This window comes from Pipra filicauda, unplaced genomic scaffold, assembly GCF_003945595.2.
Source record: "Pipra filicauda isolate LSUMZ 115617 unplaced genomic scaffold, ASM394559v2 scaffold473_size681673_pilon, whole genome shotgun sequence".
NCBI classification, from domain to species: domain Eukaryota; kingdom Metazoa; phylum Chordata; class Aves; order Passeriformes; family Pipridae; genus Pipra; species Pipra filicauda.
In genome coordinates, this window is record NW_024104613.1 from 134,688 (window position 1) to 155,092 (window position 20,405).

Genomic DNA, 20,405 nt, shown 5'->3' on the forward strand with positions numbered 1-20,405 from the left:
AAAAAAATAGAATTTTATTCAGAAGCACTTCAAATAAAGACATCTACCTTTAAACCAAAGGAGACCAGACAATAAAAACATTTTGTCAAAGGCCTTGTCTTTGTTGGTTGTGGCATTTTTTATATTTTCTCTTTTTTTTAATGTGATTTTCTTTTTGTTCAACTTCCTTTTGAATGCAATTTGACCACTAGAACCTTTCTTATTTCTTAAGAAGTATTTTAACACTAATGCAAAATGTATATTGTTCTCAGAATTATGATCTTAATTTTTTATCTCAAGAAGTAGAGAAGAAAGAATTCCAAGGTACTCTAAGAGATATTCATCCCACCTAACTTTATCTAAATAAATACTAAATAATTAATAAATAAAAACTAAATAAATAATTACTAAATAATTACTTTATGAAGGGACTGTTTTCCTAAACTGAATAACATTTGAATCATTAATACATCAGGATGATAAGTAAATTGGTCAACTTAGTACAAGTTTCAAAGATAGACCCAGTAGTACTGGTAGTTCAACAAAAGTCAGTATGTGTGACAAAAAAATATGGGCATATTAAGAAATTAAGTTAAAGTTTGAACAGCGTCATAGAAGAAGACAAGGGTCCACTTATAGAAAATAATACTGAAGATTTTAATAAATGGTCTCCATAAATCACAAGCTTTGGGGAAGAGTTAATGTGAAAGTGATTTCAACACCACAGTTTAATTACTTGCTACAGATGCTACCAATGAATATTCCAATTTCATTGCTTAGTTTATTCAAGGGGGAGGAAGTCAGATTCTTAATTTCTGTATCAAATGTACAGCCTCAGAGAATGTGTGTGTAAATGGTTGATTGTTTCTCTAATATATTTATTAGGGTAATGTAATGACAGGTTAAGAAAAACGAATTTCAACTATGCTGTATTCTTTTTGGTCTGGGTTGGGTTTTGTACTCTGATGAGAGGGGAGAATAGGGAGGACTCAGGATTATAACTGAAGGGTAGAAAGCCAGTTTAAAATTTCTTCTGAATATGAAGTTATAATGTGTGTGCAAAAAGGAGAAATTGCAAATCAATTAAATACTGACAAATTTCTTCTGCCAGTGACTATGATCACCAAAACTTAGTAGATGTCAGAATTCAGTTTTTAGATAGAAAACCCAATTAATTTTTTTTTTTCAAAATCCCAGTCCAAGACCATTCACTATTGCTGCCATGTGGCTGATCTATTTGCCATATATTGTCACCTGCATGCATACACAGATCACAGACTTGCAGTCACAATAAAAAAAGTCTGTGGTGTCTAAGCAGTAAATCCTAGATTTTCGTAATAGAAATGATTAGCTGTATGTTGCAAGGAAGAACTGGTCTAGAGTTTCTTAAAGATGCTTAAGTCTGATGCATCTTATCGCTGGGAAGAAAGTAATCTTTCTATGAGAATATAGAAATCTGAGGGATTTAGTATAGCCTTTCTTCTTGCATTAGTTGAGCAGCTGGCTTGACTAACACATTATGAATAATTTAGTCCAGAAGCAACAAAAATGCTGAATTTCACGTACTGAATATTTGTGTTACTACAGAAAAGTGCCTGGAAATCTCTGAGATAAAACAACTTTACTGAAACCATTAATTAAACATGAATAACAAAAAAAAGAATTCCAAACAGATCCAGAATGTTCAATGAGCTGAAAGAAGATGATAGAAAACAAAGCAAAATAAGACATGCTAAATTTGGGAAATTATTAGTTGCAGATATTTTTCATTATTTTATTTCTAAGACAATATATGGAAATGGTTGTTTTAAAAGCAAGTAAAAACTCAAAATTATAAATTAGATATAAAGTTTTTAAAAAATTTCAATTTAAGGCCCCTCATTGCAAGTCAAGTTAGTAAAGGAGATGATTATGTTGGATTTAGCTCAATTCATTCAACTCCTAGCAAAACAAAAAAGGTCTTTAAGTAATATTGCTAAGGTTCATATGGATAAAATGAGTTTAGAAATGGAGTTTGAACTCCATACATGATCAATTTGAGACCTTGTGGTCTCTATGTTTAAGGGTCTCAAAAAAGTTAACAACTTTTCTATTCATTTTTTAAAATTAAAGACAAGAGTGAAGGAATGTTTAAGTGTTTTCATTTACTTTAGATAAGAATCTATTTGTAAATCCAGAGTTGTATAAAGAATGACACTGTTGGTAATACCTTAATATATCCTCAAAGTGTAAAAATTGGTGGAAAATCATTTTATGACTGCTATACATTATACTTTCAAAATATAGTAATTTAAAAGAAAAAGTTAAAAGAATTTGTAAATATATTTGTCATAAATTCATAATTATATGATTCTTGAAGTGGTACGTTCTGTTATGCAAAGTTAAGTTAATTTTGTGTGTACAAAGCTGGCCCAATTTTCAAATTCATATATAATTTCCAATGTATTTTTGAGAACTATTCTAAATTTTAATTTGAATTTTTAAAGTTTTTTAATTTATTCTTGTTCTCTGATTATAAATCTTAAATATGCTAATAATATATGCTTAATCAATAGTCCCAAATACTTTCTCACATAAACAGTGCAAACATGCTGTTGTTGTCTTTCCTATTTTCTTAGGATTTTTTCATGAATGCTTCATTTTGTATGTATAAAATTAAAATTTGTTTTGTATTTTTCTTTATTTGAAAATATTACTGATGACTGAAATATCTTGCTGATTTTACTTGAAATACTTAATAGTATTACTAGTGGAAACCATTTAAATTTCTAATGCAGGAATGTAAATGAATATCATGCATTGTCAAGAAAAGTATAATGGTCTCTTAACTTAAATCTGTTCTTTTCAAAAATAGATGTTAAGCAGAATATTTACTTAATGTTGCAAGAGCAAATATTAAAGTGATATTGAAAGAAGGCATATTTTAATTCCATTCCCTAGTACCTTTCTGTAATTAATTTCATAATTATCTTTTATTTTTATCTTGAACAAAGGAAGAAAATTAATTTAGAGCTAACCCATAGTATTGGAGAATTCTGGATTCTGATATAATTTTATCCACCTTTACAAGCATGTAAGCACCTTCACACAAAAACTATGGAGTATGGAGGTTTAAGATTTGAAAAGCGGGTGTTGTGGTTTAACCCTAGCCAGCAACTCAGCCCTACACAACTGCTTGCTCACCCCCTGTCCCTAGTGGGATGAGGGAGAGAATCAGAAAGAAAAGTAAACATGAGAGAACTCATGGGTTGAGATAAAGACAGTTAATAAATGAAACAAAAGCTATGTGCATAAGCAGTACGAGGAATTGAACACCAAGCAGGTGTTCAGCCTTCTGCAGGAAACAGTAAGGGTGATTTGGAAAAACCAACACCATCACTCTGAATGTCCCCCCATTCTCCTTCTTCTCACAGCTTTTTATGCTGAGCAAGACGCCATATGGTATGGAATATCCCTTTGGTCAGTTCGCATCAGCTGTCCTGGCTGTGTCCTCTCCCAGCTTCTTGTGCACTCCCAGCCTCTTTGCTGGTGGGGTGGGGTGAGAGGCAGAAAAGGGCTTGACTGTGTGTAAGCACTGCTCTGCAACAGCTAAAACAACCTTGTGTTATCAACCCTGTTTTCAGCACAAATCCAAAACTTAGGCCCATGCCAGCTACTGTGAAGAAATATAACTCTATCCCAGCCAAAACCAGCAAACTGGTCAGAAAACAGACTGTCAATTTTCAACTGAAATAAGAAAAATAATAAAAAGTATGAAGAAATGGGATATATTTTCTGCAGATAAAAAAAAAAACCTTTAATTCAGAAGATACAATATTGAATGCCTAATCATGTATCTTTTTAAACCCCACAGAGAGTGTTTGAATGTGTTCAAACATTTGTTTCTGTATGTATGTCAGGGAGTCAAATAATTAAACTGAATCTGCTTGTAATGCCTGATAGGTAATCACCAAAAATGTGAAAAACTTATATGGCCTCTTGAAAAATTTGTTAAGACTAACTGGTAATTGGTTAACTAAAAATTACTTGATGTAGCATACTTCCCAGTAATAAGCGCTAAGTGTGAGTTTTCTCTGTCCATATTGTATTCATTTTCAGAATTTTCAGTATGATTTTCCTACCATACTTTGTGACACTATGTAGATAAAATGATTTAGGATAAAACTTGATATAGTCAGCTTTGGGAATCAACTCAAATGTGTTAAATCTAGATTCAAAAGACTCTGCATCAAAAATAAAATTTATTTGAGCCCACCCTTTAATGTGTTCCTGAAAAAAGGCAGCACCCGTTTTTCAGGGTGTTTCTCAACCTTATGGGACCTTCATTTAAAACAAAAAACCAAACCACACCGCAACAAACAAAAAAAACAACACACCAAACAAACAAAAAACCAAACCAAAACAAAACAGAACAAAAAAAAAAAAAAAGTAAGCTTACATCACTTCTAGGGGGAAAAAAAGTGCTTTATTACCTAGATGGTGAAAAGGAACATTCTTTTCTACCTGTTTTAACAAGATTTACAATAATATAAAATCACAGTTTAAGTAAAACCTATTATTCCCAATTTAAACCTAGTTAGTGAGATTAGCATTTAAATTATCTGTCATCAATTTTATTTCAGTTTTTAGTAGTGGCTGATGTCTATTCGATTCCTGTAGACTAAACTAAAGATATTATTCGTGTCAACCAAGATTTTAATCTGAGAGAAAGCATAGATATATTCATTCAGGAGGAATCTTGAATTATTGATGCATGACCAAATTTATTCATACAGAAGTTGATCTGCTTGGTATGCTGTTGATAATATTAGCTCAGTATACTGTTGTTTCTACTTATAAACCCTACATTAATTGGGTTATTATAAAGTTTGTTTTCAAGATGTTCTTGGAAAAAGAAATAACAAAACTATTTACAATCACTGCATAATTGCCCTGAAAAACATATATCTCCAAAATCAATTTACTATGAAACATGTAAATGGCAGTTGTTGATCCATTACCAGTTGCAGAACAGTTCCGCTTTCTTGAGGAATTCTGCATAATTTTTTAAAAAAATCATAGAGTCACAGCATGGTTTCAATTGGATGTGACCTTAAATATCATCTACTTTCAGCTCCCCTGCCATGGGCAGAGATGTCACTTGCTAGACCAGGTTGCTCAAAGTCCCATCCAATTTGTCCCTGAACACTGCCAGGGATGACCTGTTCCGGTGTCTCACAATGAAACAAAAAAAAATTAAATTACTTAACTCTCTATTATCTTTATCCCATAAGTTCAAAACTTTTTTAGTAAAAAGCTTAAACATTATTAAACAATAGTCTTTATAACAAGAGTATTTTTATCCAATAGAAGTAGCTCAGAATTTATTTGTTTCATAAAAAAAGAAGTAGCACTTTGTGGGAGATTTTTTTTTCCTTCATGTTTGCAGTGGAGCACAAATAACCTAACTGATATTTCTTAAAATGGGTATATTTATATATAGTTCTAATCAGAATAGCAATTAATTAAGTTGAAATCTTCAGTTACAATAGTATTACAGGCATTTCTTGCAATTGTATTACAGACAGAAAACACAAAGTGTCAAAAATTTATTCCTTTCACCACATTAGGCAACTGAAATGCTTGCATTCATATGCCAATATTATGATGTAGGAATACATCATATACCTCTACCAGCTTTAGACAGATAAAAAATTCTTCTAATTGGAGCTTTGTCCATAGAAACACAGTGTTTCCTAACACCTAGAGCAGCGTAAGCATGGTAGGACTTTGAAAGTATAACTAATCTTATAGAAAGTTTCAAATTAGTAGTTTTATACTTTCCAGAAATTCCTATGAACCGTTTATTTGCTTTTCATTTTAATCTGTACAAAGAGCAATCATGACCTTACCTTTCAGAAGTCTCTATCCTTTCCTGGTAGCTGCATTACTATGATCATCAACAGTAACCAACCATAACAAATCTGTACATGGAACAAGACTCATAAAAGGACAATGATGGCTAATCAAATATCTCTCTTGAAAACTATTCAATGTGCAAACTTTCAGATTTTTCTTTCATACGGTAATGCGTTTCTCTGACTCAAGGTTGTCAAGTGACTTCAGATGTGTTTTGGATCAAGAAAGAGACTTATGGGCTTTGTTAAATGAAATGTACCATAAAAATCCACATTTCATTCATTCGCAATTCATTTAAAGGACTTTAAACTTTTTGTTCTTCTCTTACAATTACTAATGCTATTAAGATAATTCTAATCCTCTGTTCCACATGACATTGGCATGTAAGTTTCTAAGGGCACAGGACTCTTTAAGGTTTTTCACAGGGAGAATGCATCTAGATACTGGGATGGTTTTTAGAGAACTGAAAGTTGCTTTCTGTCTGTGATAAAATTAGTGATTGGGTATGAAATTTAATACTAATCAGGGTATAGAATAATTATATGTTCTTAAGGACTATTCAAGACTATAAATCATAATAGATAGACATGGGCAGATAGAGACCACATAACGCATAATTTGCAATGATGCTGTCCCTCTTTTGGCAGCAATTATCTGTTGGATTACAGATTAAAAATTTTACATGTGCTTATTCTTTAACTTTGGCATGCAGGGAGTACTTTCTCTCTTTATTTTATAGCCCTGATATCTGTCCTGGAGGAAATACCCATGTTTTTCTTTTTAGTGGTAGGAATCCAATGGTGTTTCGTCATCTCCCCTTTTGGATAATTACTGTGTCTGAGGCACATACGAGGGTGGTGGAATTTGAGGTTTAGTTCATCCTGACTGAGTGAATATTGTCACACCTCACACTTTTCACAAAGTAGAAAGCTCTATCTAAATAACCATGAATCGTTCAGTGTCTCTTCAGAAGTATGGGGTTACTATGAAAGTTTTTCTCTAGTAGTGGCTAAATTTCATCCTACATGACACATATTCAACAGGGTAGAAAAGGACCCATCCTATTTCTCAGATGATCGGTTATGTAGAATAAGTGAGATTTTGCTTAATATCATTCGAATCAACTATTCAAATCACCTCAATAGCTGGAAATCACTTTCATAACAGCAGGCTGGAGGAGATCTGTCAGGAAGCAGTAAATGCAGAGATGCTCCCTAAGGAAGGAAGGTGGGAGCTGAGAGTAACAGCAAGGCAGGCAACAATCAGTCAAGTCTCATGGTGCACCCACTGTGAGTCAGCGTACCAAAACTCCTTCTTTTGAGCTCATTAGACTTGACTTTCCTTTTGGCAGTACTTGAGTACTTTACACTCCAGATTTCCAACTGAATATGCTTTGCTGAGTTGAAACATGCCAGCTCTCTGCAGCATGGAGTTGAAAGTAATTTGGAAGTACATCTGAGAAAGCACTTGTTCAGGGTTTTAGCTAGGAAAAATGAGAAACATGATGACACGAAGTTACAAAAAATTCTCAGGATGTTGCTAGTCTGAGAAGTTCTAGCAAGGCTAAAATTAACTATGCTGGAGTAGCATTGATATGGATCTTCTGAGAAGTGTCAGCTCTGTGAATTTCCACATGTTACAAAGCCCAGCAATCTTCATTTAATGTTAGATACAATTCTCTTTTAATGAAGCATGTCATAGCCATGGAAAAGCTAGCTGAACATAATATAGTTTTCAGGGAAGTATCCTTATTAACTGAATTTCCTGATCAAATGCATCCTGATTTAATAAAAATATATTGATTATCCTGATATAATAAGGAAAGATAACTATGGAGTAGAAAAAAATTGAAGCAGATTATTGAAATTTAGACAACATGACACAATTAGCTTTATATGACTTCTGGTTTCTAAATAGTAGCTTCAATTTTAGTTTCTTCTTTTTTCCCCTCACTCACAGATTTAGCCTTAAGGAGATTCAAAAATACAGTGTTTATCAAAAGTCAGCCCATGTGCTAAAAAAAGTGAGTAGTAGGGATAAATGAATATTTTTCTTAAAATTATTGTTCCCATATTTTTACAGTCAGGAAAAGACATTGGAATAGTATGTTTTGCATTACACAGTTGATTCTTTTTTTTTTTACTGTTATTTTTATAGTAAGTTAGAGTAGGCTTTTTGACAAAAAATGAAGAAAAGGTTTTTATGATTTGGACACTGAGTATATATATTTTTTAGGGAAATGAACACAGGTTTCTGTCTGCTTGAATTTTTTTTTTTCCATTTCTAAGGTGAATTTCTAATTGGAAAGAAAAAGAGATGCAGCTTTCATTTGTGCTTGGTGCATGAAATCTCAGGAGTTTGGGACAGAACGGTGTTTATGGATTATTAATTCTTTATTTGAAACACCTGGCAACTCAGTTGAAAGATCTCAGAAATAAATATTTGCTTTAAAAGCCTAGGCACAGATTGGAATCTCTGAATAAAGAAATAGCAGTCTAACAAGAAATCACAAATATTATTGTTGGACTTTGATCCTCAGTGATATAATAAGCTTGCCATAAAGACCCTTGACATCAATTCCATTAATTCCATTAAGCATTAGAAAGTATATATAACTTAATATTACCTCAAATTTGTGTAGAGAAAACTGATAATTTGATTTCTTAGCTCTCTTGTACCTGTATTCTGCTAAGTTAATGTTGACAGAGTATACTGTTCAGTTCAGTAGTCCTAAATGTACATTAAATCATCTTGCAAGAGAAGGCATGATCCTGCTTAAACTCTGAATATGGTTTGTCTTCAGGTCTTTGATTTTTTAGTCTACTGACAACCTGAACACTTTAGAGGAAAAAAAAATCACGAAAAGAATATATAAAAAATCTTAACAGTATGAAATAAAAATTAAGCTAGTGTTCTGAAAAATGCTCAACACCATTGCTTATTAGCATACTTTAATATTCCTATTTAGTAACATTAATTGCATCCTAACCAGAACAGGCACACACAAACACACAGAAACCCTTATCACACAATCATAGAATCATAGAATGGGTTGGGTTGGAAGGGGATCTTGAAGATTATCTAGTTTCAACCCCTCTGCCAAGGGCAGGGATACCTTCCGCTAGATCGGGTTACTCAGAGCCCCATCTAACCTGGCCTTGAATATCTCCAGGGATTGGGCATCCACAACTTCCCTGGGCAACCTGTTTGTGTGCCTTGTCACCCTCACAGTAAAGATGTTTTTTCTAATACCTAATCTAAATCTACTCTCCTTCAATTTGAACCCATTCCCCCTTGTCCTGTCACTATAGTGCTTGCAAATAGTCTTACCTCATCTTTCCTGTAAGTTCTCTTCAGGTACTGGAAGGCCACAATTAGGTCACCCTGAAGCATTCTCTTTTCCAGGCTGAACAATCCCAGCTTTCTGCCATTCCTCATAGGAGAGAGGTGCTCCATCATTCTGATCATCTTCGTGGTGCCCTCTGGACTCACAAAGGTCCATGTTCTCCTGTGCTGGGGACCCCAGAGCTGGATGCAGTGCTCCAGGTGGGGTCTCTTCAGAGCAGAGTAGAGGGGCAGAATCACCTCCCATGACCTGCTGGCCACACTGCTTTTCATGCAGCCCATGATACGATTGGCTTTCTGGGCTGCAAGTGCACATTGTTGGGTCATGTCCAGCCTCTCATCCATCAGCACCTCCAAGTCCTTCCTGGCAGGGCTGCTCTTGATCTGTTCATCCCCCAGCCTGGATTGATACCTGGAGTTGCCTCAACCCAGATGCAGCACCTTGCACTTGGTCTTATTAAACTGCATGAGATTCCCATGTGCCCACTTCTTGAGCTTGCCTAGGTCTCTCTTCATGTGTGCCATCCCATCCTTCAGGTGTGCCAACCCCACCACTCAGTTTGGTGTCATCCTCAAACTTGTTGATGGTGCACTCGATCCCTCTGTCTATGTCATTAATGAAGGTATTAAATAATACTGATCCCCAGTCCGGACCCTTGAGGGACACCACTCATCAATGATGCCCTCTGGGACTCGGAGCCTTTGACATCTACTCTCTGGAAGCAACCATCCAAACATTTCCTAATCCACCTAACAGTCCACACATCAAAACCATCACTCCAATTTGAAGAGAAGGATGTTTTGGGGGACCATATCAAAGGCTTTACAGAAGTCCATATAAATGACATCTGTAGGTCTTCCCTTATCCACCAATGTAGTTACTCCATCAAAGAAGGCCAATAGGTTGATCATACAGGATTTTCCCTTACTGAATCTCTGCTGGCTGTCTCAAATCACCTTCCTGTCCTCCATGTGCCTTAGCATAGTTTCTAGGAGAATCTGTTCCAGGCACAGAGATGAGACTGACAGGTTTAGTTCCCAGTGTCATCCTTTCTTCCCATTTTAAAGATATTTCCCTTTTTCCAGTCCCCTAGGACTTCCCCTGACTGCCATGACTTTTCAAATATCTCAGAAAGTAACTTGGCAACTACATCAGCAAGTTTCTTCAGGACTCTGGGTTGCATTTTGTTGGGTCTGATAGACTTGTTCACATTCAGGTTCCTCAGGTGGTCATGAACCTGATCTTTGCTTAAAATGGCAGAGATTTTGCTCCCCCAGTCCCCATCTCACTGTCCATCCACTTGAGAGGCATGGGAAGAGAGGTTGCCATTCAAGACTGAGACTGTTAACTACCTCAACCTTCTCCTCAACTGCTATTACCTGTTCACCTTCTAGCAAACAAAATGCTTGCTTTTAATTTCTTGATAATCAGAAGTTTTGCATCCCTTCCATTGATATAATGGGTGACAAGATTATAAAGATACACTCATTGGAAAGTTGTTAAAAATAATAGCTTAAATACCCTCCTGAGAATTGTGTTTTCCTCTACATGCTAGGAAAGGTTAATAAATCTGAAAATTAATTGGACTCTAACCATAGACTCCATTTTCTTGCTGCTCAATTTAGATTAAGAAATACTGAAAAAAAATCCAGTGATTATTCTACTATTCTCGTACTGACTCTAGCTCATTAGAAATAAGTGTAAAAACATATAGAAATTCTATATTTTGTATAATGCCATTACAGTCTGTGTGAAAACACTGACAAGCTATGAGAGAAGAGAATAGAATCTTGATATTTAATATCATGAAATTAGGTGTGAAGATCGCTTATGTTAGATCAGAGACATTTTAAAGCACTAATTGATAAAATTTTACGTGACTGCCTTTTTGATTAAGAATAGCAGACTCTGGGAGATGGCCACTTTCCTGTAAAAAAAAAAAGCTAATATAAAAGTTTAAGAATATTTTCAAGTATAATTTATTTTATGTGCAATTTATTTACAAACATTTATATCAAGCTATTAACCTCAACCATGTGTAGTGACCCCTCTTAAAAATATTGCCATCCAGGAACACAAATGTCTCTGCCTTTTTTTTTTTGGAATGTGTCTATTTATGTTCTGTCTGTACCTCATACTGTTTTAATAAAACTCTTGACAACCCAGCACTCTGAGCCTTCAGCCTCAAAGCATTTATATTACAGATGGAAGTACATATTGTTTTAATCTGACCACAGTATTAAAGCCTCTTCGGTGACTTCGTTTTCCAAAAGCGTTTTTTTCTTGTTAAAATTATCCGAAATCTAGATGCAGGCAGGTGTGTTTCTAAGGAGTAAGACTACAACAGATGATAATTTTGTATATGATATTGACTCCCTCTTAGTGAATTTCTGTGGTCAAGGGAATATGGCCTTGGAACATATAGATCAGTAGAAACAAATTAGTTTAAAAGATACATATATGTTAGGAAGAAGTCAGAATGGAAGTTGTGACAAATTTAAAGGAGCAGCAGATCAAATTTCACATCTTTTCTGTAACATTTCTCTGAGACTGAATTAATATTAGCCAATCTCAATATTTTTCTTGTTTTTCCAGTCAGTGCTGCTATTTCAAACATTTTTTTTTTTTAGTTTCTTAATACAGTAGTCATGCACATTTATAAAAATGAATATGACAGATACTGTTGTTTTATGAGAAAATAATAGCAAATACAGTTTTGGAGAACAAATATATGGAGGGATTTATATACATATCTCATTTTCCATGTAAGATAAGAAAAGTGCTTGGTTCACCAGACATAGAAAGTTGATATGACAGTTTTCAAAAATCTAATCTACCTAAATGAAAGAAAGCATATGAGCCATTCATTATTGATTGGGAGAAAAAACTTCAGCCTCATGCCTTCATTTACTGATACATTAATCCAGGCTTGGTACTTTGACAGCAATTTATTCAGAAATCCTGAAAGATATTTGAATTCCTCAAAATATATTGATATTTTCAATGCCTTTGTATCTCATCTGTCTCTTTCTTTCTTGAATTTATTTTTACTTTCATGATCATGGGATCATTTGTAGTTGGCGCATAATCTATTTGAAAACGTGGACCACATTCAATGATGTTTTCTGAAAATATTATTATCAGAGAACATAGCTGTCTTTTGCTTTCATATTTTCATTCTTTTAATATTCTTGTATCTTAACTGATAAAACAACACCATTGTGTTTAGTCCATAGGTTTAGTGACCAAAAAAAAAAAATTTTGTTTGGTTTAGCTTTCTTAATTATACATTTGTGAGATAGCATATATTCATTGGAGCATTTACTTTCATATCTAAGGACAAAAAATGAATATTAGGATTACTCCAGTGAAGAGATTTAAGTTTAATATTTATGCAGTCCTTGTGCAAACTAATGATTTGCAAACCCATGGTTTCCTTTGTATTACCTGTTCCCTCTGTGAGAGAGTAGAATAGAACAGAATAAAATAGAATAGTTCAACTGGAGGTGACCTACAAATATTCTCTAGTCCAACTGACTGACCACTTCAGGGTTGACCAAAAGTTAAAGCAAGTTATTAAAGGCATTGTTCAAATACCTCTTAAGCACTGGCATGCCTGGGGCATGCACCAGCTCTCTAGGTGTAAATAAATGCTTCCTAATGTAAATTCTACTGTTTTCTATGAACCAAGGGGCTTTGTGTATTGCTATGCTAAATTATCACACTTTTGTTCTTATTCCTCCTCCCTAAAACTAATTCAATTACTTTGTGGTGAGGTCTCTTTGTACCTTTTTGCATTGTCTTCTACTTTCTCTTTTCCTCTCCCATTTTTTTCTATACCCCAACTTTTTTTCTCTTTTATTATATGGATATGTGGATATTTTATGGTACCAGATATTCAGGAAGTTGGGCAGAATGAAACATGATGCATACTGTCATCTGAAATGTGCCAGAGATTTTCAATACACAATAGATGGCTTAAAACTACAAATCTTGTTAATTAGATGCTAATGCTTTAATAATGTCAACTGTATTTCATCAGTTTTTTGCCTGGAATGTCATTGAACATTGGTGTGACTCAAACCATCCACAAGTTTTCTCACTCATGAGTAACCCATGGAGGACGCCTCATAGTCTTGGTAATTGGACAGCCAGCTTTAATTAAATGGAAAACATTTTTAAAAAATCCTTTAATATCTTCAGCTACAACTTGTGGAATTTGTATAAGAACATAAAAGATGAACTACCCAGTCTCCCACTGTAATACATATTCTCATTAACTTAGATGAGAGTTAGTTCTGCAATTTAATAATAGAATCAAACTTTTGGATACAAGAAATTTCACTGACTTCTCCAAGACCTACAAAAACTCAAGATGTGAGTAGAATGTAAATCCCTAGAATTTAAACACTTCAGAATTCCTAATAACTTTTTCATTTTTACAATTTTAATGTAGATAAATTTAATATAATCTACCTGGAGAACAAACAATAATTGAAAAAAAAGCCAAACAAGAAAAAAAAGCCAAACATTAAGTTCAAATTTAAAACCATAGGTTCTGGATTGACCACTTTCATTCAGGAGTAAAATTTTGGGTCTCTAAAATAGGAATTTCTGGAAAAGTCAGCTTCTGACTTTGTAGTCAGTAGATCTGCAGTGGTCAAAAATTCAGAATCAAAAGTTGCAAGTTGTTAGAAAAGAAAAAGTAAAAGTAAAAGATAACAAAACAGAGCACATTATTTTACCACCACAAAAATTCATGGTTAATAACGTGTGCAGTTCTGATCCCTTCACAAAAAAGAATCCAACAAAACTGAAAGGTTCAGAAAAAGTCAACAAAGGTGATAAAAGATATAAATCTTCTTTCATCTAAGTAATGACTGAGAAAGCTGAGGCTTCTTGGTCTAGAAAATACTTGACTAAAAGAAAATACAACAGAAGTCTAGAATATTCTAAGAAACTTGGTACATCAGTAATTCATTTTCTCTTTCAACAGAAGAATTAGGGGGTACTGAAAGAAAGAAATGTATGAAACAAATCAAGTGAAAGCAAACAAAGCAACCAGAGCCAGGTTTGAAACAAAAGGAGGGAGGTAAACCTTCATATACAGTGAGTAATAGGCTGGGTACATTATGGATGCAACAAATTTACGTGAGTTAAAAGGAAGATTGAACTACTTAATGGAAGATAAGGTCCCTGAGAATTACAAATTGCGTGGAAAAGACATCCACTTCAGAATGTGCCTGATCTGAAAGTCGGACATTGGGTGAATATTAAAGGGAGTTACTATATATTTGAAAATAATTTCATGGTTTGCTCCCTAGACACTGACATATGGCCACAGTTGGAGACATCTTTTATCTAGGCTAGATGAACCTCTCTGTTCACTTCTTTTAACATGTTTATTTAAGCATATCTATTAAGCAATTTAAGCATATTTATAGTCTGTTAGGTCATCAGCCATGAAAAAGAGTTCTGGATCACCAGTTGAGATACTGTAGCCTACATTGCCTTTCTTTGAACCTGAATAGACTCATCTCATCATAGACACTTAAAATCAGAAGCAGGACACAACTGTCTACATGTGCAAGCTATTAATACTTAGATCTCACAAAAAAAATCTGCTAAAGGCTGACAGATTGACAAAGGACATTCATACATTCTTCAGCAGCCATTGAAGCCCAGATGAAATAGCTGAGAGTTCTTACAAGCAGTCTAACTTCCTGTTTTTAGGCAACTGCAATACAGTTTGCATATGTTTGCATATATGTGTCTGGGTGGAGATACATCCTCAAACTTCTGGAACTAAATTCTCCTGCTTCCTGGCCTTCAGCGGCTTCTCTGAAAATTATTTGGTCTCCCAGTCATATATTCTAGGAGATCTAAAAATTTACCTCACTGTACAGATATACTATCATATGCAGTTAAAACCTGCTCTAATATGATTGTCAGCGGAATGTAGGGATCAGCATGTAGATGTAATACTCAACTGCCTAAATATAAATATTGAGAGTTTGACTGAATTTGAATGCCGTAGTGTATCTGGCAGATATGGCCCAAAATCTTCATAAGCCCTGCACTCTTCTGACCTGACATCAGTGAGATCACAGAATCATTCAGGTAGCAGTAGAGGTCAGGATGTCTGTAGTCCAACAGATCAAAGATAGGTCAGGTGCGAGATTAGCCCAGGTTACTTAGTCAGTGGGATCTTGAAAACTTATGGGGTGATTTACTACTTCTCAAAAGCTGGTAGATTTGTACATACAGACAGATGAATCCAACACTTAACATTTACAACTTGCAACCTTCTTCTTTGGAAATGTAATATAATAGTCTTTCGGCTGTATGCACTAAGCATTTGTTTTTGTAACTATTGATTACATTTTTAAGCCAATTGTAAAAAGTTACATTTTCTGCATTATTAGTCCTTTATTTTGCTAATAATACGGCAAAACAACAGATTCAAAACTTGCACAAGCAAGTTCTTTCATTGGGTTGTTGTTGATGTTTTGTTTTGTTATTGTTGTTGTTGTTGGGGTCGTTTTGGTTTGGTTTTAGAAATAAAGGATGTTCCTGCAAAGAGCTGCTTTCTGGGTCCTTTCAGTGTCACTTTGGAAACCATTAAAAATGGTTAGAGCAGTTAGATGTCTTCAATGCCTTCAGTAAGAGATTAGTAAGATTGTAGTCTTAACGGCTGGTGAAACAGTGATCTTAAAGTCTTTTAAAAATCAATTAACTATTTACTTTTCTGCCCCTACTGCAAAAAAAGCCCCAGCTCTGCAAAACCATGTATTCTACAATGAAGTGATACACTTACAACATCCATTTTATCTTCTCTCATTGCATGGTATTACTTTTCTAGGAATTTCTAGCATTTTTGATTCACCTTCATGTCATTCACAGATATTGGCAGACCTGGAAAACCATGTGCTTTTTAAGGATGACCTAGAATGTCAGAAGCTTATTCTGGAAGCCATGAAATATCATCTTTTACCAGAGAGAAGAACTCTCATGCAAAGTCCAAGAACTAAGCCTAGAAAGTCTACAGTTGGGACACTTTATGCTGTTGGAGGAATGGATAACAACAAAGGTATTAAAGGATATTTATTGCTTTATAAAAGTTATACCTTGTATTTTCTTTATCAGTAAATGGTGAAATAACTTTCTATTCCAGGATTGATGTGGGGATGTCTAATCAGTCAAGAAATGCTGCCAAGACTTTAGGTCTAATAAAAATCTACTGATATTTAAGGAAAAGAATAATGTTAGAGAAAAGAAACTGAGGTTTTAATTCAGTCTTTGTTAAAAATTATTATAATTTTCAGAAAGCAATTAAACAGAAAAAAAATTGAATTAAGTTAATTTACCTTAGTTTTAGATTTCTAGAAATTATGTTTGCTCTATAAATGACTCAAATACTTCTTTCATTCTTTTTTAACCAATGAACAAAGTCAGTTTGATATGCAGTATCATTGATGTGCAGGTATTCCATCCTTAAATAGTTGTCTAAAATATTATGGATGATTCATGGTCTTCTAATGCAGAAATTTGTCAGTCCTTTAGAGAAAAAACCTAGATAACTAGCTTAAACTAGATTACTACTTTATCAACAGATGATGGAAGATGAAATTATCCCCATTTTTCTGTGAGGAAAAGGAGAAGGCAGTTGAAATTTTATTAAAATATTTTTTTGTTATTTATTGGGATTAAGAATTACAATTATGTACTTTCATTTCTGCTTAGAAGTCTAATCCACTGATTTCTTGAATGAATTAAATAAAATATTTGAACTTAAAACTAGCTGTGTTATAAGCCTACATACTCAAAAAAGGTTTTTATTATTTTTTGATAATATTCACTGACAACTCCACAGTATCTTAAATTTTAATGTCCGTATTTAGACTGAAGATTATGCCTTCAGAAACACTAGTTCTCATATAAAATAAACTGTACTTAAAAAAAGTATAAAATGATATCTTCAGGATTTTACAACTCTGTGTCTAGGGTATAGTTATTGCAGTTGTTTCGCTAAATAGATTTGGCCATATCATATGCAAAATTACATGGCATGCTTTTCCCATAAAGTTACACCAATGAGAATGATGTATGACATTTGTGCATGTGTGAAAAATAAATGGGCAGCATCAAGAAAAGTGTGACAAGCAGGTCGAGGAAGATTAATGCTAACAGTTTCTGTTAGATATCAGAAAAAGGTTTTTCACAGATGGTGGTTGGGCACTGGAACAGGATCCCTAAGGGTCCCTAGTGATCCTGTGGTCACAGGGCAGTGGTCACAGCACCAAGACTGTCACAGTTCAAGAAGAATTTGGACAATGCTCTCTGGCACCTGGTGTGACTCTTGTGGATGGTCCTGCCCAGGGCCAGGAGTTGGACTTGATGATCCTGATGGGTCCCTTCCAACTCAGCATATTCTATGACTCTGTAATTCTGTGATTTTTTAAAGTCCCATCAAACCCAAATTGTTCTATGTTTCTATGATAATAAGAAAATGTTGATGAAAGAATCAATATACATATATGCTTATTGTAACTGTAGATTATTTTTGTCCATTTAGCATTTATAAGCATTTGTATAGCCAAATGTGAGGCATGGATGTGCACAGAACATTGTCTTTGGATCATAAAATCACTAAAATACAAATGTCCTCTTACTTAGAACAAGTTACTTTGAACACAAGTATTCATTGTGGGTAGGAAATAAACCCAATTTGGATGCAACAGTATCTGTTCTCGTTTACTATAAATGTCCGTTCCTCAGTCGAAATGTAGAAATATTCAGGAAGAGAGTGCAGAGTGTAGCACCATTGCAGCATCGACACACAGCCTATTTTGCAGTTTCAGGTCAGGCAGAAGCAGTTTTTTTCTGTAGCAGCAGAAGAGGACACAGAGCAACAGAGGTTCAGCCCTCTGTTGGTGAAAACTCTGACTGAAGATAACCAGGACTTTTATACATTTATAGCAGATACAAACTGCTTTGAGAGGGGGTCTGTTATGGCAGAGCAGCATGTGCACAGTAGGAACCTTTGTTACAGCTGATGTAATATGTATTCCCAGTAACTCAGGTTCTGCAGCTGTGCAGTCTCAGCTTGCATCTGTTCAGCTCATCCCTCTTGTGACTCTTGACTGGCTTTTATGTCCAGTGAGTCTTGTTTCCACATGTCAGTTCAGGAGACCTGTTTGCTTGTTTTGAAGAATCACTGAGTTCATAAAGCAAGCCTGAATATTTGGGCTGTGAGATGATGCTGATACTGTATTATCTCTCCTCAATAATTAATAATTTATTTTTTCCCCCACAACTCTCTTCACTGAAATGTTGACTTGGATGGTTGCAACTCACAATGATGTATTTTTAATGCTTCCTAGTGTTTGCTACCAAATATGAAACAGTTACATATAAGATCTGGATGAGCTAATCAAATTAGCAATTTATTAACTAACATATAAAATAGTGGGTAAGTACAAATATTATGAAAGTATTTGAAGGTTATGTGGCGCATCACATAAAAAGCAGCCTACCATGCTAAGTTTGTTTTAAAATCTCATCTATAGTTATCTTCCTTTCCATAAAAAAAAAGTGATAATTAAAATCCAGGAAATAGCAACTGGAATTTTGCCTGATGTGAAAAGTTAATGCAGCATAGTTCTAAATGGATAAAATTGAAAGGATCAAAGTTGGATAATTTTGTAATTTTAATTTCATAATTGTACAAAACCTCATTCAAATCTCTGTTTCTACAGACCTTTGGTTATTCATTAATTTAATTTCAGAGGTGCATGTAAGAAACACACTTTCCCTATATGTTTGCATTACTGAAGTGAGATGTATTGATAGATTGGGGGTATATGCTTCTGACAACGTTCCATTCACTTTACCCATTAATATTGTCACACTGACTTCTCTAATTTGGATTAGCAGGATTTAATCATCTAATAGCATACAAAAGCTAAGTCCACATATAAAGGAGGACAATAGACTGAAATGAGTAATTGCAAGAAGTGGACATTTACCAATTTTAAAGAATGGTTAAACACTGACTTCCTGCAGCCATTTTGGAATCCTGAATGCAGAGAAAAAACCATGTGATAGAACATGATGTATGTTAGATGGTGCTATGGAAAATTATGAGCAGGCAAATATACTTGTATTTTACTTGAAGGAAAATATAGCAAGAGGAGATTGGAATCAATAATCAAGCAGTCTTATACTGGTGTCAGAATACTGATTGATGTCTCATGAAGTGTCCTAACCTGGCTGACTCACTAGCTAGCAGTTAGAACAATAAGGGAAAAGTTAGAATAGTAAGGGACAAATGTCTTTCTTGTTTCCAGAAAGACATTTCTCGCAGCAGACTTCACTTAAACCCTATTTATTTTACTTTTATATTTTTCATTCTCATACAGGCATATTTTTTAAATACTGAAAGAAATGTTGGAAAACCTATTGTAAATACTGTAAAGAAATACAAAAATACGGAAAGGTTGTGTTTTTCATCTTAGTAAGTCTTGCTTTTTGAGATATGTGTCTGAAATATCTGTAACTTGAAAAGCTATCTACCTCTTTCCTCTTCAGTTTAGTGAAAATTTGTAAAAACAACAAAAAAAAAGAAAGTTAAATGCATCAAAATTGTTCTATGGTATTTTACAAGTGGTAGAAATTACTACAAACCACTTTGTTTTCACATACATAAAACATTTGACGACATTCATTATATATCCATTTGATGCACATAACTATCTTGAGCAAGCATCTTATCTTCATCTTACTTGCATTTTCATTCAAAATATACAGTGTACAGTAAATGAGTTTAATTTTCAGAATGTGAGTGCTTATAGTCCTGTATTTGTATAATACACAAAAAAACCCTACTCAAGATAGAGTATTTTTCTTTAAAAAAAATAATTCCAATGTGTTTATTACTTTCTATTTCTCCCTGGTGTGCTTTTGGAAAGGTTTTATGTAAGTGTGTGTATATATATATATGTATGTATGTATGTATATATGTATGTATATATTTATAAAATCACACATATAAATTATTGAGGTCTTCTCTTAGAAGTTTGAGGGTGTAGCATAGTTAAATACCTCAACCTTTCTGTTGTACTTCACTCTTTCCTTAATCCAGCATGCAAATGAATTCATGGCTTGGGCTTCCTGCATTTAA

The 20,405-nt window shown here is 34.2% G+C and overlaps 1 protein-coding gene across 2 annotated transcripts in view; it reads left to right on the forward strand.

Moving 5' to 3' along the window:
• Positions 1 to 20,405, forward strand: part of KLHL1 (kelch like family member 1) — a 202,758-nt gene that overhangs the window by 129,099 nt on the left and 53,254 nt on the right. For both annotated transcript variants that reach the window (XM_027739034.2, XM_027739035.2), the window contains exon 6: positions 16,127 to 16,313. In XM_027739034.2, coding sequence (XP_027594835.2) covers positions 16,127 to 16,313 — 187 coding nt within the window. The remainder of the gene's footprint in view (positions 1 to 16,126; positions 16,314 to 20,405) is intronic.